The following is a 25,531-nucleotide window of genomic DNA, read 5'->3' as shown; positions in this document are numbered from 1 at the left end:
GGGGGATCGAACACATGCACTGCTGTTCTCTTTCGTGCTTTGCTCTCGGCCCCTCCCACTGTGCAAGGGGGGTTTCTGTGTTCCCTGTGAGGCTTTCTTTATTTAAAGTTCCATCTATTGCATTGTTCTGACTTATCAAGGAAGTGGTCAATTTATATTTGTGTTAGTTTAGGCCTATATATTCTCTGTGGTGGAGAAAACTGGTTGTTTTCCACAGTTTCCAGTTAGCCCCGCTGCATTCACACAGTAGACAGAGATATTACAGAGAGCTTCCGGGCAGTGCAGGGGTAAAGATATTACAGAGAGCTTCCGTGTGACTCCATGAGGCCCTGGCATGACCGGGCGGTGCAGCGAATACAATTGGCCATGTTTGCAGATGGGAAGCTGGTAGGGGCTCTCTGTCTGCACCAAGGAATCTCTTTTTGGTGAAATAACATTGGAGTCTATGAGAGCCGGCTGGACAGCTTATGAACAATTGAACGATTAAGACCATTATAAAATTCTTCATAAATGTCCTCTCTGCCCATCAAAAAGCAAATGATTAGAAAACGACCTGTGATATGTCTTCTTTTTTATTCCTGAACTGATTATATGACAAAGGTGCACATCGTTCATGAATAAGTGAGATAAGTTTTTGTTCATTAGCTGAAAGAGATTCCTTGGTCTGCACTCTTATAGGTTGGTGCGAGTGCCTTCTCAGAAGGGACTACATCCACACCCTGTTGCTGTCATTTCTGATGATGATGAAGATTGCCTACCACTTTCTCCATTTCTATCTAGTGTAACATCTGTGCCCAGAGTCACATTGGTTTTCATGCATTTTGTTTGCTATGCACCATTTTCATGTATTTTATTATTTTCTACCAATCCGCTGCGGCTGCGCTATGAGTTTTTCCTGATTATCTGCTGGACTATATGCTACAAGAAGCCAGTGAGATGCATGTGTTGCCATATAGCAACAGGCAGTGATTGAGAAGCCCCGCCCACAGCTCACCTGGCTGATGGAGTGATGGGCAATCAGAATGTTTGGGCCACCTGGAGAGATTGACTCTGTCAGTCCAGAGTGGAGGTGCAGAGAGACAGACAGGCTACTGCCGTGGGCAAGAGGAATATTTCCCAAGTCTTGCCATTCTTTCCTTTTTGGATTATTCCCTTAATATTGGATTATACCTTTGAATTTAGAGACCTTCTTCCCATTCCTGGAGTTTGGATATTGGATATTCGACCAGACTTTACCAAGGAGTTTAAGGTGGCCAGAGGAGACTGGCCACACTCTACAGATAGCCCCACAAGTCAGAACCCAATGGTACTGAAGTTTCTGACATTTTTGAGACCCAGTTACCATGGGGTCCTATTCCACCTCTACCCTGCCACCTGGTACGCGAACATAAATAAACATAAATACCGTCGGATACGTCCTTTCTGCGCTGTTTGAGGGCTTCTGAATGTGTGAACTCGATTTTACAACGTACACAGCTGCGAATTCTCCTGTGCCGCCCGCGGAAGCCGTTAAGTATTTTGTTTGACCGATTTGGTCGCTTTGATTATTCTCTTCCTTATTTATTGACACCTCATTGTACCGCCTATCTGGCTAGCTAGTGGCTATAGCTATGACAGAGCAGATCAGAGGCAGGAACGTAGCCACGCACAAGCCAACCGCACAGCGGGAGGCGGTACAATAAACGGTAAATAAACAAGGAAGGAAGAGGGGAATCAAAGCTTCCAAATCAGTCAAACATAGATTAAAAATACTTAAAGGCTTCCGCGGCACAGGAGAATTTGCAGTGGTGTACGTTGTAAACTAGAGTTCACACATTCAGAAGCCCTCAAACGAACGAAGCCCTCAAACGGCGCAGAAACCACGTTACCGAAGGTATTTATGTCCGCACCGCACAGGGACCCTACGGGTCAGCCCGGTTCGTTTCGGATTGGGCTGACCCAGGGGGTTCCGAGAGGGGCTACTCTACAGACTGGTTTGGATTTGCTTTATTTTTTGGACACCTGAGTTTAGTTTGGACAGTGCTAGGACACTTGGACTTCACACCCCTACCTTTTGAGAGTTTTATTTTGATTTCATTAAGTGAACATTTTGTGATCGAGAACTTGATTTTTCTTTTGATTTAATAAATCACAGTTAAGCTTATTTGCCGATTTTCTTTAGTGATTCTTATTCTGAACTGACCCACCACCTCCCTCATTTTTGCTATAATTGGTTCCTTTGATTGTTATTATTGTAATCGTTATACTAGAACCATGGTTAATGGGTTATAACAATTATCCCTTACTGTTGCTCAAACCTCCCAAGAACAAGAATAGATGAGAATGCCTGTGATGATGACGGGTAATAATTGTATAAAGATTAGATTTAACCCCCTGCGCTCTGTCTCTGCCCTACCCTTCCTGTAGCTATCCAGAGAATGGCGTGGTGCCGATGAAACCGGTGGATGTGCGGCCACGGGCCAGAACCATTCTGCGATGGGACCAGCTAAAGGTGGGCCTGTTGGTGATGGTGAACTACAACATGGAGATACCCGAGGAGAGGGGTTTCTGGTTTGAAGCCGAGGTTCAGGCCCTGAAACAGACTTCCCGGACTAACAAGGAGCTCCGTGTCAAAATCCTGCTGGGGTGAGGTGGACGGTGTAAATATATCTTTATCTCAATGGCTTATTGTTGTTTGTCTTCCTTGTGTAGAGGGTGCAGATATACACTGCATGTGTTCATAATTTCTTGTACCTGCATTCATAGGCACCACCTTTCTAGTATAACTTCCTTACATCTTTAAATGAGACTTCATCACTGGTTTTTAATGTCTTTCTCCCAATTCTTGGTTCACACACACACACACACACACACAGCCGCAATTTGCAACTCTAGATTTTTTTACAATTGGTTGAATCTAGAGTTGCAATAACCTCCATCGACTTCCTATGCATGGTTTTGGTTTTGCATTGGTTTGTGATCTCCTGGTCTTAAATTACGTTAAACTCACCAACATTGCAGCTGTAGTCCAAGCTTGAATTATCCTCTTTCAATCTGGTGTCGCTTGTTTATCATAAAAGTCCCCCGTAAAGATGTTATGAGCTACTTTCTGTCCAAAATATTCCAAGAGTGACAATATCGAGCCGCCATTTTGATTTTTGCAACGTGCCATAAAACAAGATGTGAGGGGGAGTGCTTGTTTAATAGCGTCCCTCCCTCCCTAGGGCGTCGGCCTCTTCTTTGGGTGTCTTACCTGCGCAGGTAAGATTCTATTAAACAAGCGCTCCCCCTCACATCTTGTTTTATGGCACGTTGCAAAAAATCAAAATGGCGGCTGGATATTGTCACTCTTGGAATATTTTGGACAGAAAGTAGCTCATAACATCTTTACGGGGGACTTTTATGATAAACAAGCGACACCAGATTGAAAGAGGATAATTCAAGCTTGGACTACAGCTGCAATGTTGGTGAGTTTAACGTAATTTAAGACCAGGAGATCACAAACCAATGCAAAACCAAAACCATGCATAGGAAGTCGATGGAGGTTATTGCAACTCTAGATTCAACCAATTGTAAAAGAAATCTAGAGTTGCAAATTGCGGCTAACACACACACACACACACACCCTCACACACATGATTGTCTTTGTCTCCCTTCCACAGGGGTCCATTGGATGTTATAGGGGATTGTAAAATTCACTTTCTGGACGAGGTGTACCAGGTGGAGAAACCAGGAGCTCGTGCCCTTTCTGCTGCTGATGGACAATTCAAACGTATGACTCAGACATACACAGAGCACAGACATATAGGCACATGTGCCACCATGCATGCCACAATAGACACACAGTCCGTTTTAGGACCAAACTGCACCAATGCAACTCCTTGCAACTGGGTTAATGGTTGCATTAACTACTCACAACCATTTGGCTGCAAGGAGTTGCATGGCGAATCATTGGTATAGAGCAGTGCCCCCCCCCCCCCCCCCCAGGTGGGTTGGCAATTTCAGCCAATCAGGAGAGAGTACCCATTTATCAGCTTCAATCTTATAATGTTCAAGATTTTTCTAGTTCATTTCTTTGTGTGTCATTTCAAATTCCACTTGTTTAAGCTGTATCCTGTGCGAGTTCTCTCTCCTGATGAGATCAAATTGGTATCCCGACCTGATGCATTTTCTGTTTACTAAAGAGATGGAGACAAGGAAACTGAACAAACACTCAATAGCAATGAATATAGAGCAATTTAACACTTATTTTGACAAAAATATATAAAACATCTCATTTGCGACACCGGCATGCAACAAAATACAATTGCCCAGGTGTGTAATTTTTAACCTGTGTATTTTTCGTGGGGGAAAATACGAAGAAAAAGAATGCACTTAAAAAAACTTTCAAACAAAATGCTGGTTGTTTGCGTGCGTGTGTTCTCTCTCTCCAGGAAAGAGTGGCATAGAGTGTAAGCACTGCAAAGCAGACCCAGATGTGGAGTGCCGCTTCTGCTCGTGCTGTGTGTGTGGTGGCAAGCAGGACGCTCACATGCAGCTGTTGTGTGACGAGTGCAACATGGCCTTCCACATCTACTGTCTCAACCCCCCGTTAGCTACCATCCCTGATGACGAGGACTGGTGAGACAACACACACACAAATGGAGTCCAAACGAGCAGCACGCACATACGAAAAGCATTCTACAGGTGCTACGTACATAGAAGGAATACTGATCTCGTAGCTCCCAGAAGCACTTTATTTTAATCTCAAGGTTACAACGTTTCGACCCATGTGGGTCGTCATACCTGACGAAGACCGGGACGTGGGATCGAAGCGTTGTAACCTTGAAATTACAACAAAGTGCTTCTGGGAGCAACGAGATCTGCGTGCGAACTGCCTTCCGTCTTCACAACACACACACAAATGGAGTGCGAACTGCCTTCCGTCTTCACAACACACACAGAATCCTAGATCTGCGTGCGAACTGCCTTCCGTCTTCACAACACACACAGAATCCTAGATCTGCGTGCGAACTGCCTTCCGTCTTCACAACACACACAGAATCCTAGATCTGCGTGCGAACTGCCTTCCGTCTTCACAACACACACAGAATCCTAGATCTGCGTGCGAACTGCCTTCCGTCTTCACAACACACACAGAATCCTAGATCTGCGTGCGAACTGCCTTCCGTCTTCACAACACACACAGAATCCTAGATCTGCGTGCGAACTGCCTTCCGTCTTCACAACACACACAGAATCAGATCTGCGTGCGAACTGCCTTCCGTCTTCACAACACACACAGAATCCTAGATCTGCGTGCGAACTGCCTTCCGTCTTCACAACACACACAGAATCAGATCTGCGTGCGAACTGCCTTCCGTCTTCACAACACACACAGAATCCCGGTGTCCCTGGCTTCCCTATTCTGGGCATGTCATTCTCAAAAATAGCCTAGGCCTATAATTCTTTTTTTTTCAATAATATTTTTTTTGATTTTTACATTTTATGACACTGACAAAGACGAGACGGGAAAAAACAAACCAAACAAACAAACAAAAACAGACGGCTCAGCTCAGACATTGTCATTGTGGAACAAATGACACAGTTATACACATATACCAAAAAAATTAATACAAAAATAATATACAAATATGGACACATTCAGTTTGGTGCTTAAAAGTCTAGATGGGTTAACAACTCCAGAGAAAATTAAAGAAAATAAAAGATATGCATATACATACATGCATAACAATAACATACATAACTTTATCCATCAAGGTTAGTGGCATCGCTTCTGTCCAGGAACCCTATGGTCAAGGTGGTAGCTAACTGAGGGCCAACAAATCTCAAATATGGGTCCCATATTTTATAGAAGGTATCTGTGGTGGAGCGTAGCAGGCAGGTCAGGAATTCCAACAGCATGCACTGCATGATTATTTTGTGCCAATCTTTTTTGTTGGTGGTTTCTCATTAATCCAAGACAACAGAATATTTTTCCTAGCAGCATAAATTAAGAGATTAAACAGACGTGTATGGAACTTGTTAACAATCTTGTCATCAGGCAGCCCAAGAATCAAACACATGGGGTCGGGTTCAAATTCCATATTAAAGATCTCATTCAACTGCTGCACGATACCCAACCAGTATCGTTTTATGACATGACCATATACAGTGAATATAATTTCCCTCTTCAGTTTTACACTTAAGACAGAGAGGAGATAGAGTAGGGTTCATTTTATGGCGAAGGCTAGGTGAGATCTGTAATCGGTGTATTAGCTGAATCGACCAAGCTCTATTACACACAGAAAGTTTTTTGGCATTTTCAAATATTTCACACCAACCTCAAGATCACTTTCCCATTTCCTCTTAGCATCTTGTGTGTCAATAGTTGTTTTGGATCTTAACATGCCATACAGAATACTTATAAACCCTCTTGTAAAACCCATTGTCAGCTCTCTCTCAATTGGAGAGGTAGTTGAATTAGTTGATAGTGTTGTGCGTCTGAGAATGAAATCCCTCACCTGTAAAAATCTGAAAAAATGTCTGCGATGTAGGTCATATTTTTGTTGTATTTGATCAAATGACATGAGAATAGGACCAGTAAAAAGATTTTCTAACGTTGTTATACCGCTATCTCTCCAATAATTAAACCCATGGTCAATAAGGCCAGGAGGAAAGTCTGGGTTCCCCTGAATTGAGGTAAGAGGTGATGTTACTTTGGCTCGACCCTCCAAAAGCCTTGCCACCTTCCATGCCTTTAATGTGTTGGAAACAATTGGGTTTTTACAATATTTCTTTGCTGTTGTAGGATCTCTGAGAAACAAGAGATTCCGGAGAGGACAATCACACTGTGCAGTTTCAATATCTAGCCAGATTGAAGGTTGACCTTTAACCATGCTGCTACAAATCGTAGTTGTGCAGCTGTCTGATACCATTTTATATTCGGGAGGTCCAGCCCTCCTTCAGAGACAGACAGTTTTAATTTTGCTAGCTTCAACCTGGGCCTTCTCTTGCTCCAGATAAACGAGCTTAACCAGCCCTCAATAACCTTGACCACCTTACATGAGAGGAAAATAGGGACCATCTGGAGTGGATATAATAACCTTGGTAGTACTATATGTTTATTTTAACCCAACCAAGACAGTGGCAGTGAAGCCCATCTATCAAGGTCAGACTTTATGACATCTAGCAGTGGAGTAAAGTTGGCACTGTAGATTTGTTCAAATAGGGGAGTTATATGAACACCCAAATAAACAAAGCCAGTGGGGGACCAGCGAAATGGGAACGGATCAGGGGCGCTCGGAACAGTAGGCCTATAATTCTTAACTGCATGAACCCTAGCGGGTGAACCCTATTCCGAGGCGATGCACTCAGTGAAAATGGCAGGTCTACAAGATTACAACGCATCACAACGTTTATACCTAACAAATTGGGCTCAAATAGCCGTAGCTCGCTCAGATAGCCTAAGCCTATAATTCTTGCCCACATGAATTCTAGTGTCCCTATATTACAAGCTCGCTGTGATTACCTTGCTTAGTGTCACTCTGGATCTACCAGCAAAACACGTTGCGATGTGAAACTTTGAGCTTGTAGATCAGGTATTTTCAGGTAAGTGTCAGTTGTCTCAGAGGCAATAGACAAGCAATCATACAAAAATACAACAGTGTCAGGCTTAAGTGACTTTAAATTAACATTGAGGATCTGATGACAATTATTTATCGGAGCCTTTTGTTTAAAGCCCTTTGTTTGGCCTTTTCATCTGTAGCTTTGTCAGAGCTAATGACGGCACAAACTGAGTTCCCTGTGTTCCTTCAGGTACTGTCCCACAAACTGAGTTCCCTGTGTTCCTTCAGGTACTGTCCCACAAAATGAGTTCCCTGGGTTCCTTCAGGTACTGTCCCACAAAATGAGTTCCCTGTGTTCCTTCAGGTACTGTCCCACGTGTAAGAACGACACAAGTGAAGTGATCAAAGCAGGAGAGAAGCTTAAAGCCAGCAAGAAGAAAGCCAAAATGCCCTCTGCAACGACTGGGAGTCAAAGGGACTGGGGGAAGGTGAGTCACAGCCATGAACAACTAAAAGTACCACCTGATAGAGACGAGGCTCGGAATGAACCCCTCTATACTTAAACCGTCTCCCCCTTGGTAAACTGGACATGAACTGCCACTGTACAGTACTAGATGAATGCTTCTAAATTCTATTGTTCTTACTTCTGATATCTATGAGCAGAATGTGGAGTTGACTGATATTCACTGACATCATGGCCACATGACATCTGAGATCGACATAGAAGTCACGCTGTTTCCTCTACATCCTCTCATCAGAACAACAGGATTTAGGTTTCCCTCGAAGACTTAATTATCCCTTTCTAGCTGCCAGCTTTGGTACTCCAAGCAGTGTATTTAAATTTCTCTAGACATTCTTTTCCTGGCCTGTATTCTTTCATAGTTTAAGGTCGCATTCTCACCAGAGAGCTTTGCTGCGATTAAAACGAATCCTGCTGCGCATTTTCAGAAAGTGCGCTTCGTTTGGCAGGTGTGAAGGCTCTTTCAAATCCTAATGCGCAGCAAAGAACCGCATTTTCCTCCGAGCAAAAACGGGGGTTTCGCTTCGCTTCCAATCGCGCTTGACTACGATTCGGTGCAGGTGTGAATGCAATCCGCAGCAAATAAAGGAAATGAAGCAAACAATGTGGCGGGTGAGGAGCTGAACACAGTTGGAGACGGAGAAGGCATATTTTACGCAGCGCAAAGATGTCCCGTTACCGTGGATAGACGTGGTCGAATGAGGAGAGTGGAGACTGAAGCCCTGATCGAAATGAGGACGAGTACATTAATCAATTGCTTAAGAAAACACAAACGCTGCAGTGCAATGTAATAGTATTATAGCCTACAGAATATTCTGTCTGTCTGTGCGTGCCGTAAACATGGAGTGCTGTCACTGTGTGGGGACTAGTGGGGACTAGGAACTTTCATCTCGATAAACTTGTAAACATTTTGCGCTGCTGTCTGTTATATCAGTGTGCCTCCATGCCCAAAAGAACAGTGCGTGGCTGCGTGCTTATAGTGAGAGAGCGAGAGAGGGGGGGGGGCAGTCCCAGACGGCACGACACATATGGACGTTATGAGTATAATTTTATCACCATAGATTTATCATTTCACTGTGTAGGCTAGTTTATGAATGGAACACATTGATAAAGGTCCCCCCTGCTGCGTTTCCAATTGCTGCCGATCATGACAGTGTGAAGGCAAACCGTAGCCAATTAAATATGCAAGAATCCCATTTCTCCGCCCATACGCATTCGAGTCTACCGAAGTATTTGGTGAGAATGCGACCTAAGTAAGGCCCCACATTATATTACTATGGTGCAAAATTGACAATGCCCTTTTCTTACAACCATCAGTGGAAAATGGCAGCTTTCTTATTACTCTATATACTAATAGAAAAGAGTCTAGCTAATTGTATCCGGGCACATTAAAGTGTGTTATAAGTCAAAGTAATTATTATTAATTGCATATTATTGCAATTTCATGAATTGCAATTGAACAAAGAGTGCCAGTCTTTTAGTGCAGATAGATATGCCATTAAGGTCAGCAGGACTGAAGTTATGATATAGAATTGTCGACATATGTGACATGAAACTTTAAACACTTTAAAAGATAATTCCCCTCAAGTTTGAGTTTCTGTTTAAGTTACAGTAGATTGTTACTCTCTGCACTTGCAGGGTATGGCCTGTGTGGGTCGCACTAAGGAATGCACTATTGTTCCTTCCAATCACTATGGGCCTGTCCCCGGCGTTCCTGTTGGAACCACCTGGAAATTCAGAGTACAGGTTAGCTTTTATGGTCTACTCTAAAGAGTTGCTTCTGATAACATTGCAACCTGATAACACTGCAATCACATTATTATTATTGTGATTATTGATGTTTTTCAAATATATTAATCGGCACCATTTTCTTTAAGCTTCCATATTATGTAAGCTTCTCTCCCCCTCGTCATCCTCATATCATCCATGTGCATCTTTGCAGGTCAGCGAAGCGGGGGTACACAGACCACATGTAGGCGGCATCCACGGGCGCAGTAATGATGGCTCCTATTCTCTTGTGCTTGCCGGGGGATTTGAGGATGAAGTGGTGGGTTGTTGATGTTTTTAAACGATGCCTTCCACGTGAATATTCTTCCTTTACCCCATCTGTTTAAATAGTTTTGTTGTTCTTATAAACTCTCCACTTCCTCCTTTTCTTCATTGTTGAAGTTCCTTGAGGAAGTAGTTTGACGGCAGTATTAAAGTCGGCGGTTTCCATGTATACTTATATTTCTATCTCAATTTTAATTGGCACAAACCAGATCACAGTAACTCGCTTAAACTGCAATCCATTGCATATTATGCCCCTTCTCACGATACTCCTGAGGAGGCGAACCGCTACAACCGTATTTACAGACTACACTAAGTACAGACTACACTAGACGCACAAGTCAGTCTCTAGTCTAAACAGTTAAATCAACTAGAGACTGAGTCCATGTCCGACTCGATACCTGAACCCAGGTCTCCCACACGAGAGACGAGAATTTCTAATAAGGCAGTTGGTCAGAGGAGATGTTGCACTATGAGCTTCAGGCAGTGCAACTTGTCAACCTGACACCAAGGTCTATATTTCTCACACAGATTGTGTATCACTTTATTAAAATAAGTTCCAGGTTGCAGCATTAAGAGGTGTCTGAATTGACAAGATGTTGCATGGATATCGCAGGCTGGAAATGTCGTTTTGAGTGTTTTTGTTCCACAGTTACTGACCTGTGCAATTTGTGGGCATGACCTGTAGGACAGGGGAGATGAGTTTACCTACACAGGAAGTGGGGGGCGCGACCTCTCGGGAAACAAGCGGATTGGCGAGCACTCGTTTGACCAGACCCTGACCCACATGAATAGGTACTACACTTGAACTTAAATCATGACGATAAGCTTTCAGTCTGTGAAATGCCTCCTTGGGAATATTGCTTCTAATGACGACAGAAATGGCTATGCACCACACACCACCCAGTCACCATTGTACTAAAGCAAGATGTTGGGGATCGAACTGGACTCGGTGGACTTGGATGGGGTCAGATGGAATTTCTTGCTTAATTGTTTGGGGTTTGGGGTCAAGCTTTGACTCGGCATTGTTGAAAAATGCTATTTGTAGTTTATATCGTAATTTATATGCACAGTAGAGTCCTCCTCAGTGTACAAATGTACCCATTGGGTTTGAGTTAAATAAACATGTCAGAATTGCAAATAAATAAATTAACACTGAGTATGTCACTGCATGATTAATAGATCTTTTGAAAATGATTTACAATTTTACAGCTTCTGACTAAAAGGCAAAACACAGGAAAGGTTCACATTTGTAGATATTTACCGATAGTTCAGGGTTCTGATTGAGCCTTCTGCAAATCTTGGAAAAACCCTGGAGAAGCCGTTGAGTGCAAAACCGAGTTAGACATACAGTAACTACTACATCCCATGGCTCTTGCCCTCTGGTGTAGGGCACTGGCATCGAACTGCGACGCACCTCTGAACGACAAAGACGGGGCAGAGTCCAGGAACTGGCGGGCCGGGAAGCCTGTGAGAGTTATACGCAGCTCCAAGGGCCGACGCATCAGCAAATATGCCCCTGAGGAGGGGAACCGCTATGATGGTATTTACAAGGTACGGACTACTCTAGACCAATGTTTATGATGGTATTTACAAGGTACGGACTACTCTAGACCAATGTCTATGATGGTATTTACAAGGTACGGCTCTAGCCCATTTAGGCCTGACGTCGAAATAAAAAATATGTTTGCTTTTTGATTTTTCAAAAATAGCAGACCTACAAGTTCGTAACACGCCACTCGGTGGCGCGCTATGAGCTTGTAGATCTGCTATTTTTCAATAGCTAAATTATAACATAATGTTTAAAACACCAAAAGGGGTTCCCGCCCAAAATGGGCTAGACCAATGTTTCCCAAACAGTTTCCCATGTGTGGGTTACGGACACATTAGTTTCCTACATTATGTTTTTAATTATTATTTCAAAACATTTTCAAAGAACATTCCAAAAATAGCAAAAAACATGAATTTAAAAACATTTCAATTACTTTTTTTTCAGCAATTTCATGAAGAAATAATAGAAAAATCTAAGAAATTCCATAAATTAGAAAACGTGAAAATAGCCGATCTTGTAGATTTGCTATTTTCAGTAGTTTGGGTCCCGAGGAGACATCAACAAAAATGTGGGTCACAGGCTAAAAGGTTTGGGAATCACTGCACTAGACCCACTGGAGGTGCTGCCAGACTTACTAAAGAGCTGCGCACGTTCTCGGCTGCGCACAGCTTCTTTTTCCGGGTTTTTAGACAGCTGGTGGATGGAATAGAAGCTGCACTTCCGCGGACAACTTGCGCGACGGCCAGATTCCCGGAAACGCTCTCCTCCGTGTCAGTCGTCCACGGAGGTGGAGCTTAATTTCCTAAAAACCTGCGCAAAAACCTGCGCACAGCTTCCTCTGTCTGCGGCTGTCGACCGCACTTAGGTGTGGGAACAGTGTAGTCAGTCTCTAATAACCTTGGAAACCGTGTACATGTCCAAAAACATTCTTTTTTTTTTATTGGTTTAAAAAAAAAAAAAAAGATTGAGTGCCATGATTACTTTCCACCCTAAAACATGATCATTAGGTATTATTATATAAAAATCGAAAAAGGGTACAGTATTTGTTAAAATGTTGTTTTTATGTGAACATGCCCACCAGTTCATGAAGTATACGTGGGTTACACCTTAGCACCACCAACCTAATCCAGTCCCTCCGCCTCCTCCTTTAAGACCACCCACCTGTCCTAGTCCCTCCCCCTCCTTACAAAACGACTGCCCATGGCTCTGCCCAGCGCCCATTTGTTTACAAAATTCTGACCAAGGACAAGGAGGTAATGCCCTCTTCATTGTGGGGGGGGGGGGGCATAGCCACTAACTGTCTTATTGGGATTGTCTAATTTGGCACTGGACACCACCTGTTACTGTACAGCAATAGAGCTCTGGAAAGACAGATAATTCCTAAATATTTATTAGTTGAAAATGGTATAATTGCTTGCAATACTATGAGTATCCATTACATCAGGGACATTATTCATATAGCATCACTGCATACGCTTTACACTTCTTTCAACCTGTATTCCTTCAACCTGACATTCCCATTTAATTGCATTATTTCCAAAGCCTACATCCCCTTACTTGGAAATGGAAATGTAAGCTACAATATATTACAGTATTCATATAAAACATGGAAACTATATGCTCTAGCTCTCATATTAATGCATTCATTAGAGCCATCTCCACCCTTGATACACACACAGGCACAGATAATTGTCTTTTATTCATTATATGACAAAAAACTGTCACTTATGTTATTTCCTAGCTCTGAACATTACGTTGGCTGAGACTGTATGACTCGAGTTGGTCCCGCCCACGTCAGTAGGTTGTGCCGGTTTAATGTCAAATTCTGAACAACGTATGAAAAATCTAAAGGCAGTAATCTACATATGTTTGTTGTTCTGACGGTCTGTAATAACACATCGATGGGCTGAAACAACCGTTTAAAACGTGTAGTTATTTGGCAGACTGTGTTCAGTCCATTGGTAAACAGCGATGCGCATTCTCGACCAGGACCGTCTCTGTACTGCATGTTGAATTCAACGCAGAACGGCATACCAACCCCATTTTAAATGTTTTTTTCAATTCATCCATTAATTTCAACAGACACCTGTAGGTTACCGCGACTACCGTTACATTTTCCATACAATGTTCAGAAGTGATCTTACCGAAGCTGAACTATAAATCCCACAATTAAACAGTGAGGGATGACACAGACACAAGGCGATACGACTGCTCACTGCAGTCAAGCCTATTCATGTTCACAATTCATTTTATTCGGCCTGAGAGATGTTTAACTTACTGGTAACACTCCTGGTAACAAGCTGCTGCTTTCGGTGTCCCCATGACTTGGGCTGAGTTGGTACTGAAGCAGTCATCAGCTAAATGTGAACTACGCACTCTGCCTGGTGACGCGAGGTTACTGGAAGAGAGGAGGGAATCACCTTGTCTTTATAAATAAAATTCAGCCATTGATCACGTCTGTTAACTGGTGAAGTGCAAAATGAATGTTTGACAGCTGTTCACACACGTGCGTTTGTGGTAGACATAATTGCACATAAATACCACACCAGGGGGTCTGATGAAGTACTGTCACCTCATAGACACAAAACTGGAAAGAAAGTGTGGCACTCCATCTTTAATATGGTGAAAATAGTCCATCTACAAGTGCATGTGTTATGTTGTGAGCTTGTTGATCTGCTATTTTCACCATCTTAAAATGTTACTCTTGTATGATTAATGAAATCTGGAGATGTGAGGTTTCTGCCCGACAGAAGTGACATAGAAGTGTTCTTTTGAGATTTACAGTATTTGTTTGTATCTGGACTAGGTGGTGAAATATTGGCCAGAGATTGGGAAATGTGGTTTCCTGGTGTGGAGGTACCTGTTAAGACGTGATGATCTGGAGCCTGCCCCGTGGACACCCGAGGGACTGGAAAGGATTAAGAAACTGGGACTAACTGTACAGGTTAGAGATATTGGTCCCTAGGGGAACCCAGCCAACAAAGTATACATGGTTTTAGTGGTTAAAGGTTAAAATAAAAAAAGTAATACATCCAGTGAGTTAAAAAAAAATCACACCCGTGTGAACTGAGTGGTGCAATTCCCCCTTCCCACCTCTCTCTCTCTCTCTCTCTCTCTCATTAGCAGGCTGCAGCACTATCCCTCTCTATTTATGGCACAACAGCGCCCCTACTGGTAGTCAGAGTCATATACTCGTGCTCATTAACCAACACATGAACCAACACATAGGTGAACCAACACATAGGTAGGTGAACACGGACATTGCTGTTCCTTGGAGTGGTTGCACCACTCAAACATTATGGAATAAAATTGCTTTTACCCTCAAATATATGGCACTATTACTCCCTTCTACAACCTGTCTAGTACAATCACTTATCATACATAAATTGTTGTATTAGCTATATTTTTATTTATTTTCTCACACACACTGGACTGCTCAGTTCACACAGGTGTGGTTTTTCCATATTTGATCAGTGTAGTATGCACACATTTTGTGATGATAATCTGCGATCATCTCTCAGGTTGGCGCTTGGAAGTTTCTGACTACAAAGAAAGCTCTGTTCAATTTATACTACTTTGTAGTAGTATAAATTGAACACAACAGTTGGTTTTTATAATGTATTTCACCATGTTCCCCGTCTCTGTGCAGTATCCACCTGGCTACGTAGAGGCCATGGCTAACAAGACCAAGAAGGAGGCCAGTGTTAAGAGTGCCGGTTCCACACGTGGAAAGCGACGCGGTGGGAGAAACCGACCACGGATAAACCTCAAGGTCAAGGAGGAAGAAGATGAAGAAGAGGAAGAGCAACTAATGGCCACTGAGGAGGAGGAGCCACAGCGTAACGGAGGGCAGAAGACACCCAGGGACACTGGTGGGTGCATTCATTCCTAAAGTTCAAGTCCAGGTGTTATGCCTAATTTATAGACTAATCCATAGAGCGGTTCCCTGTAGGCCAGGTGTAAGCAATCAATATGGAGGGGTCAAACTGTGCTTAATGATGCACCTCAGCTATGGCTGCGCCTAGGGAACCCGTCTGTGGATTAGTCTATACTCCTGAGGCTGATCTACAAGATCACAACACATCACATCCCCACATGTTGTGAGTTTATAAAACATTGGCTATTTCGGACATTGGACACATACAATAAAATAAATCAGAATTTAGGGTATTTTTCTAGGTGTTGCATACTTACAGTGTGTGTGTGTGTGTGTGTGTATTTAGCAGAAGGATTACCAGCAGAGGAGCCTTCCTCCAAGCGGGTGAAGATACTCAAGATAGAGGAGGGCTTCAAGCTGTCAGAGCAGCAGCTACAGTTAATCCAAGAGGATGGAGCCAACAAGAAACTCTGGGATGAGGCCATGGGACATTCAAAAGAGGGCCCAGTATGTATCCAACTGAACTACCACACTGTCTAACATAATATGTGAATGAGATATGTATTCTAATTCACTGGGTATGAATCCTTATTAACGCCAACTCTGTTTTAACACACGTGAACAGCAGTGGCAGCACACAGAAATGTGGAATTAAGTGGCTAAATAACGACTACATTTGGGAGAAAATTGGGTAAATATAATTGCCTACTAAAACACATGAACAAGGTATATGTAGCCTAATTCACTCCAACTCTGTATAAACATGCATGAATAAGATATATATATATATATATATATATATATTCATGCATGTCAATTCAATATATATATATATATAATATATATATATATATATATATATTGAATCCAACTCTGTCGAGACAGCAGAAAACAGCCGCGCCTGTCTGCCCAGGTCTAAATCCAGCCTGAATCAGATCTGAGCCACATCCAGATTGGAATCTGATTTATTTAAATGAGTTATGTGACATGTTGGACTCATTTAAACCAATCGGATTTCAATCTGATTCAGGCTAGATTTGTCTGCCAGTGTAAATGGGTCTTAAAGTCTATAACGTATGAATGAAGTAACTGGACTCCATCCCTCGAGTCCTCTTAGAAGACATAAATATATATATTTTTTAATGGCCTACTGAACAGTAGTGTAATAGTTACTTGCGCAAGCAGAGCGCGCAAGTAATCATTTCGCTTGGTCTCTTCGAAGTGAAGCCAGGTTTTCTTCAACCGTAAGTCTGTGCCTGGTTTGCTGGGACCAGTTACAACATTACGTCATCCTTGAGAGAGTACATGGTGTGTATATGACGTAATGTTACAAGTTACAAGTTACAACATTACGTCATATACACACCATGTACTCTCTCAAGGATGACGTAATGTTGTAACTGGTCCCAGCAAACCAGGCACAGACTTACGGTTGAAAAAAACTTGGCTTCACTTTTTGGAACCAAGTAACCACAGTATACTGCTAATCAAATTACATGTGATTTGTAATTTGTAAATCTGTGCCTGGTCTGCTGGGAACAGACTACACAGATGACCATATCTCTTACGTCATCACTGAGAGCTAGTCATACATATACACACACCATGTACTCTGGTCCCAGTTCTCAACGATGACGTAATGTTGTAACTGGTCCCAGCAAACCAGGCACAGACTTACGGTTGAAAAAAACTTGGCTTCACTTTTTGGAACCAAGTAACCACGGTATACTGCTAATCAAATTACAACTACATACTTTAATTTGTAAATCTGTGCCTGGTCTGCTGGGACCAGACTACACAGATGACCATATCTCTTACGTCATCACTTACTATTTACTATTACTATTTTTCATATAAAGGCAGAAGATAGTAGAAAAGATAAAGACACACGGTTATTTGATCTGGATTGCACAAAAAGTAAACTATCACAAACAGGAGGTTTACCAACAACACTCAGTATAGCAATTGGTGCACAAGTGATGTTGACTACTAATGTAATGGTATCTGATGGATTAGTCAACGGTATCAGAGGACTTGTTGAGTATATTGACTTTGAGAAAAACGACACCTATGTTACAGTAATACTTGTTAAATTCCAAGACAAAGATGTTGGTCTTAATGCGAAGTCTAATAGTAAATATAAAAATTACCCAAAAGCAGTTCCAATATACAGACATGAAGCTATAATTTTCCATGGAGGCAGAAGAACAGGATCAACAAATAGGTTTCAATTCCCGTTGACATTAGCTTGGGGATTAACTATTCATAAGGTTCAAGGTTTAACTATACAAGAGATTGTCGTATCTATGAAGGGCTCACGTTTTAACCCGGGACAAGCCTATGTAGCATTCAGTCGAGTGAAAAGGATAAGAGATCTATATATACTTGATTTTAGTCCTAAAAAGATCAAAGTAGATAAGAATGTAGAAAGAGAAATGATACGAAATATACGGAAGATAACTCAATTACCATTAAAACATTCATTAAAAATTGGATTGTTGAACATCAGAGGTTATCTAACACATTTACAAGATATAAACTCAGATTCCCAACTCGAAATGTTGGATCTAATAGCTTTTACTGAAACACACTTAAAGAAAAATAATAACATTACTTTTAAATTAAAAACAATGAACACCAATTACAAAACAATCAGGAATGACAGAGAATATGATATAGGTGGGGGAGTTATGTTTGCTATAAAAGAAGATATTGCCATTGAAATAATTCAAAAAGAAATCGAGATATTAGAAAAAGTAGAACACGTATGTATACATGTAAAAAATAAAGATCTATATATCATTCTTATGTACAGATCACCTAAAACAAACCTTACGGAATTAAACACATTTCTCAAGAAAATGGTAAAGTATCTATCATCTCCGACTTCCACAATTATGATAATAGGAGATTTCAATGAAGACCATTATACTGAAAAAGATATAAATATAAAGACCTTCATGTCAAGATTAGGCTTTAAACAATTAAATACAAATCCAACTACAGATTTCGGAAGTATAAAATACTTCCGAAATCTGTAGTTGGATTTGTATTTAATTGTTTTCTTATCATGTATATTTCAACAAATTTGAAAGTATTATTACAGAAATTGAAGTTAGAGACACATATTACTCTGATCATGATTTAGTATTAATATCACTATAGTACAAAATGAAATACATTTAAAACAACTGACAATTTACAGTAAGTAATAAAATAATTATACTGTATAATATATTTTAATTCAGTTTATATACCTTTTTTTTCATCACATATCAATGATTCATTTTTCTGTAAAAAAGTAGTTAGGTAGCAAATAGTTACACGTAATGATTATACATTTCAAACGTTCCTTCACAGAGATACTGAGATGTGATACTTTCCAGCGGTCGAAAGTACTTGCGCGCTCTGCTTGCGCACTAGTAGGCCATTTATGGCCTACTAGTGTGCAACAAGCAAGTATGCACTCGGCAGAGTGCAGTTCTAGTTTTAATTTAAATTGCAAAGTCCAGCCTTTTTTATTTTTTTATTTTGCTATTAATAATTGTTTTACTGAATGCTAGAGGTGCTGTCTTTTTGTAGGCCCACCCAGAATTCACAGCCAACGTCGGTTCCTACCGCAGATTACCAATGACATTATTTGCATTGGGTTTGAGATAAATTAGTAAACTCTGTAATAAACAAATCATCATGATTTTAACACATTTTTCAACAGGATAAATCATCTAGTCCTTGGCGTGGATGTAACTTGCTCCAAGCCTATTATATTGGCATTTTGTCCCATTAAGACCACAGCATTAAGGTGCACAGCATATTTTATGGCAGTCTGGCCAGTAGTTTTTGTTGTTTGGGACCAAAGTGTTTGACACTCCAACACTCACGTCACTAGCAGGGCTTAAACTATGGATACATTATATCAAGTGATTTGAGCTTGATGCTATTATTATTGATGTTAATTAATTGTGAAACAAATTCCCATCCCTAATGTATGTGATCCCCAAACTATAATCCTCCCCCGAAAGTCCAACTTCCTGCGCAAGGTGGAACAGATGTTTATGTGCGTGTGCTGCCAGGAGCTGGCATTCCAGCCCATCACCACCACATGTACACACAGCGTTTGTAAGGTAGGTAGTTCATTTTGTTTATTAACCCGTTTTGGGGCGGGAACCCCTTTTGGTGTTAGCATTATGTTATGCTTTAGCTATTGAAAAATAGCAGATCTACAAGCAGATCTACAAGCTCGTAGTGCCACCATGTGGCACTACGAGCTTGTAGGTCTGCTATTTTTGAAAAATCGAAGAACGACTGACATAGAAACATAGCTTTTTCAGAAAACTGTCAGGATATAGAAGACATTTTTAGAATCTGATCTCAGGTCAGAATGGGTTAAAGGGTATATAGATACCATTCTGATGAAGATGAATAAGATGAATAAAATGACACGTCTTTTTGTGTAAGAAAAATTAAATGACACACCCACAGAGCTTTTAAAAAGATGTGTATTGCTATTCTCAAACAATTTTATTATTATTTTGGAATTGGAATATTCATTTTAACAACTTTCCAGCTTTGCTGGGATTTCAAAACTCAAGAATGGTATGGTACTTTTTACCCAGCCATCGCCTTACAATGTTGCAGATTACAAAGACTGCTTCCTTTGTTGCGTTATAGAGGTGACAGGGAAATAGTGAACTTTATGAAACAATAGTGTTGTAAAAGTGTGACATCTAGTGGCGGCGTGTTTGCTCCTATATATTACTGTTTCTAATAAAGTGAAGAACGGATTGAAATCTCGATAGTTATGCCCACTACATTAAAACAAACATCAGTATATCCGGACATGTAAAATGTTAACAAATTCCTCTTTTTCTTCTCTCTGTATTCCTCTTGCTGCCTCTAGACCTGTCTCCAGAGATCCTTCCGTGCGGAGGTGTATACCTGCCCTGCGTGTCGTCATGACCTGGGCAAGGACTACGTCATGACTCTCAACAAGACGCTTCAGATGCTGCTGGACCAGTTTTTCCCTGGCTACAGCAAGGGCCGATGAGGTCACAAATGCATCCATTTTGTGCACCTCCTTAAACACGGTGAAAATACCCCAGAGCTTCACGTAAAGGCGCATTACATATGCTCAGACTTACCCACAGTCAAATGTAATATTGCATACATACAGTAATTTACATGTACAATCATCAGACACACACACACACACACACACACACACACACACACACACACACACACACACACACACACACATCCTCAACAGGAACTGACCCCACCTGTTGAACGTACTGTCTCCATTGGCATCATCACCAGCTTGAATTTCAATCCCCAAGGAACTTCTTACCCCAAAACTTGTCCCTCAACACGCCATGTACCTCACCTTTCTTTTTCCTCCCTTGCTCTTTGTGTCCTACATTTAAAAACTACTTAAGCCGCTCGATGACGATGGTGCTGATCTACAAGCTCACATCACACCACACTTGGCTTACAACACGCGTTGTAAGCTTGTAGATCGACTACTTTCATCTTGAGCACATGGGCCTACTGGTAAGCTATTTTGGAGAACTTCTGCCTATAATGACATGCCCAAAATGGGGACGCCAGGATTAATATGGTTAATATCTCCCCACTGCCATGTTGTCCACTGTTGTCATGTAGTGATGTGGAGGCTGCACACTGAACGAGTTACCCTTGTAGGTGTAATGAATGATAACCAATTATATTCCTGCCAAACATTTTTGCGTACCATGTATGCATTTTTAGATCAAAATATGCTGGTATGATCATTCGTATGGGTTGGGAGAAGAAGTATTTATATAGATAGCAATATGACAAATTACAAAACAAACAGCGAGTTATGTGGCATAGTGTTACACACATACGAGTGTAGCCAGGATTTTAGAACTGCCAGAACATGCCAACAAAACGAGCCATAATCTAAGTAACATGGCATGATGGTCATAAAAGTGTGCAGAAAATATAAATAACGTATTACGTTTTATGTGAATCTGCTTTTTGCAAATATGCCATCCAGCCCTGTAATGTATTACAAATGCACTACATGCATTTGAGTTTCTTTATTTTATATTTCACAATGACTGAAGTATGTTGCCTACATTCCACCAAGGCTGTAGCTATGTTGGAGGACACTGAGATCAAATTTTCTCTGGAAGATTACCGTAATTTCTACAAACACAAACTCCCAGCTATGATTTGTTCGGGGCCCCGAGTGGATATATTAAAGTCAGAAGGCCAGTACACAATGGAACACCAAACAGGCCTAATTTCACCAGAAGTTAAGTTTTACTTTTACTCCAAAGTGCAGTCTGTACATGACAGCATTTTATACTTTCATAAAATATATATTACTATGCTTTTGTGTATAACTGACTTGTGAGCTCAGTATATCTAAAACCCTGTGCCTGTGCCACAGTGTCACATGCCACTATTTTGGTTGCCCAAATTAGAAGGTTGGTACATTTGATCACTAATGAGCTAAATTATTTTCCCTCGCAAATATAAATTAAACAAAGAGAGAGACCTCTGTCTGGCCACAATCCTTGACTCAAAGAGGGTAAAACAATTCGGGCTTCAGCTAATCTCAAAAGCTATGCCTCTCAAAATGAGACCGAGTGGATCTGAACAAAAAACATTTCCATTCAATTTGGCAATTGATTGAAACTTTTCAACCACAGGTGTCTTCACCAGAGTCATTAATAGTTCTCAGTGCACATAGTCACATACATCATAGTTCTCTCATTGGTGGAACATGATCAAAGAGTCATATTAATACAACCAATCTAGTTTAAATGAAATGGTAATTTAGCTTCTGTGTTTTGGGTGAAATATTTTGTCCATCCAAATCCAAGAAATAGAGTAGTAATCATTTTCATCTGTGTCAAATGCCACAAAGTTAGGCCATACTATTGATGTATGCTAAATAAACTTGGAGTGAGGAATACACCAGAATCTCATTCTGAACAATAATAAACTAGGTTTATTACTATTATGATAAATGAGAGTACGATACATGGAGACAATCAGGTCTCGGCAGTAAGTGTATGGATTCAGGGAGAGAACCGTTAGTGTGAGATCTATGGTAGAGTACGGCTGGCAAGCACAAATGTAAGATCCACACATTTAGTCCTACTGGGAATCTCATCTAGATACTAGGAGCAGTTAATGGGCGAGGTATATTTTATACTTTGTCGTACAATGGTGTCACGTGCCGAAAATGGCGGATACACATTGTGAGTTTGTAGATCTGCAATCTGATCATTTTTGAAGTTTTCACTAATAGACATGCCCAAAATAGGGACGCCGGATTGAAAGTGTATCATAAAATATATGATACAAAGTGTATCATAGAATGTCAGGATGGTTATAGTGTTCTGACAATACTATAACCTTGTTTTGTCACAGAGAATGGAAGTCACCTTTGCATTAATTACATTCTAGTCTCTTCATCACAACTGGGCAGTCGATGCTGTGTGGGTGCAATGAGAATCCAAAAAGGGGGAAGACATCATTAACTAATTATCATGGAGCATCAAAAGTTTTAAGCGACAACTGACTCATGCGGATGATTTTACAAAATCTAAAACTATTTTGAATTTAACTTTTTCAATCCAAACAAGGCATGCTAGAGGTGTGCATAGTGTAACTGCAGCGCCTTCTGGTGGACACATTTGCAACAGTCTTATTGACACCAACACAGTATCTCAGGAGATCTTTTTTTCCCTCCCCATTATTTTTATTTATCGCTTATTTATTTGTTATACTGATTATATTATCCCAGGATATAGCCTAACAAATAAATACATATTTGGCAGCTAGTAAATGCATTCAGTTGGATACATACATAAAAGTATGTATCTTTTGTGCGCAAAACGCACCACGTTTTAACATCCAAAATCGATGGGAGCATATTTGATTCATGAAATGCAACACTTTAACTGTGCAATAATGGAAAACTATCCGAAGACGGTGTTGGTGATAATGCTACCAACCAATGCATCACAGTGTGAAGCAGTTAAACTGCTGTTTCACATGTGGGGTTGCATTTATTTTTTATGGTTATTGTTGAGGGGTTCATCGGGCTCCTGTTAGTGTTCCTCTGCTTCAAACATTTCAAGGATCTATTTTTGGGCTTTTATGCCTTTATTGATAGTATGGAAATGGGGGGGAGAGAGATGGGGAGTGACACGCAGCAAAGGCTGTTGGTATCTGGACTCGAACCCGCGTCAGGCTACATTGAGCCTAGGTGCTACACCAGCTGTCCGGGCACTCTGCTTCAAACATGTGACTGTAATTGAGAAATCCTTCACTACCAACACCATCTTATTTAGCAAGCATAGTTAGTAAAATTTGTTTTTAGATGGACTTTTCTTTTTAACCATGGTGGCTGGTGAATGGCATACCCAACTGCAATATTTATGTTACATAAATTCAAAGGTTGTAAATTGAACATGATGTTATTGTTCTTTTTTTTTTCAGGAAATTGGTCCTTTTTTATCAGTTTAGCCATGCCTTCATGGCATCTGGCTAATAAGCCAGTGCCTGGTACGTCTGGAGCAGACAATGCCAGTGATGTGTAACTTGCTGCTGTAAACATGTAATCACTTATTGTTCAATTGGCATTCATCTCTCAGATGGATTCTTTTAAACGTCTACCTGACCCCCACACCGCAGTGTTCAACCCCACCCCACCACTTTCTTTGTTGGCTGGCTGTTTGATAGTTTGTGGTGATGTCCTTATTTCTTTCTGAGAATTCAGGGTTATTTTTTTGTTTTTAACGACATGCAAATACTATGATACTATGGTCTCTAAAGCTATATGTGATGTGCATTATTTCCAGCTCAAAGCGCTTCTAAGCAAGCAGAATAATTTTCTTCCTGCATTGACTGGTAAGCTAATAGAACTTTCTTTCTCTGTTGTGAGCTATGCTCTCTTTAACTATCTCCCTGTCCTCTACCCCAACCTGCTATCTACAGTACCTACTAATGTTCTTTAGACGTCGTGTTGACGCTTGGCTTCAGTGTTGTTATATGGTTTGGTTTTTATTATTGCACTCTATTGAAGAAAGTCACCTTTTAATTTTCCTATATGCTTACAAATATGTATGTACTTATGCCATTTTTTTTCATCATTTTAGTTGCTTCTATTCTTAATCATTAGTTATTTTTATGTGGCGACCTCAAAATCTTGCTGCATAAGCCAGCCTGAAGAGTTCCATCGCTTCATATTGTGATCTGAATTTTTTTACATGTTATACTTGATATTATGTACCTATTAAATATTTTGATTCCAGAAAATGGCACTGCTTCTAATGGTAAAGCCTTTGTGCAATTGAGTTTCTCTTACAAAGGGTTACTTTTTTTTGCATATGAGCAACATTAAGTACTAAAAGAATTTACCCCAGAATGTTTTGAAAGTTAAATTTTGACCATGAAGACGGAATCATACCAGAGAAGTACCTGACCAAGAATATAAACATTAAAATGACAAATCCACTTCCTCGTCCATACCAAATATCTTTTCTGTACATTGGTGTGGAAGATTATTAAATTGGCTTCAGTCTTTTCTCGCTTAGTGAAAGGGCTTAGTCCAGAAATTAATTAATTTCCGCAATTACCATTTCCACAATTACGATTTCCGCAATTACCATTGTCGCAATTCCGCAATTTCCATTTCCTATTAAGTGATCAAAGAAAATAATTCGATATTCATCTGGTGCACTGCATTAAAGTTTTACAGACCATTCTACCATCATAGCCCATGAAACAAATTCTGCTCCATGTTGCACAAGCCAGTCACTGAATTTTAGTTGTTAAAATATTGTAAGCAAACAATTTCAAAGATTAACACAAGGTTTCTTTTAGCTGCAGAAACCCTAATACTACTCATGACTGTCGATTGTGCAATATTTCTCATTGGCACTGGTTTCTGGGTGGGAAGTGCGCTTAATATCTTGATACATACACCACTGGAATGTCAACAT

General features: G+C 40.8%; 1 protein-coding gene across 2 annotated transcripts in view; it reads left to right on the top strand.

The window, feature by feature from the left end:
- Positions 1–25,043, top strand: part of uhrf2 (ubiquitin like with PHD and ring finger domains 2) — a 44,883-nt gene extending 19,840 nt beyond the window's left edge. Inside the window, exons 4-16 of one of the 2 annotated variants that reach the window (XM_080755463.1) lie at positions 2,407–2,625; positions 3,642–3,751; positions 4,413–4,599; positions 7,891–8,014; positions 9,685–9,792; positions 9,989–10,093; positions 10,784–10,890; positions 11,487–11,649; positions 14,454–14,591; positions 15,297–15,519; positions 15,874–16,031; positions 19,547–19,648; positions 20,425–25,043. In XM_080755463.1, the coding sequence (XP_080611589.1) occupies positions 2,407–2,625; positions 3,642–3,751; positions 4,413–4,599; positions 7,891–8,014; positions 9,685–9,792; positions 9,989–10,093; positions 10,784–10,890; positions 11,487–11,649; positions 14,454–14,591; positions 15,297–15,519; positions 15,874–16,031; positions 19,547–19,648; positions 20,425–20,571 (1,891 nt within the window). In that variant the 3' untranslated portion in view covers positions 20,572–25,043. Of the gene's footprint in view, positions 1–2,406; positions 2,626–3,641; positions 3,752–4,412; positions 4,600–7,890; positions 8,015–9,684; positions 9,793–9,988; positions 10,094–10,783; positions 10,891–11,486; positions 11,650–14,453; positions 14,592–15,296; positions 15,520–15,870; positions 16,032–19,546; positions 19,649–20,424 lie in introns of both variants that reach the window. The other variant, XM_080755462.1, reaches the window with a different exon arrangement.
- The last annotated feature ends 488 nt before the right edge of the window (positions 25,044–25,531 follow it).

The sequence above is a fragment of the Protomyctophum bolini genome, assembly GCF_963924005.1.
Source record: "Protomyctophum bolini genome assembly, chromosome: 22".
Taxonomy (NCBI): Eukaryota; Metazoa; Chordata; class Actinopteri; order Myctophiformes; family Myctophidae; genus Protomyctophum; species Protomyctophum bolini.
Note: the sequence above shows the minus strand (reverse complement) of the source record. Positions and strands in the feature narration are given on the sequence as shown.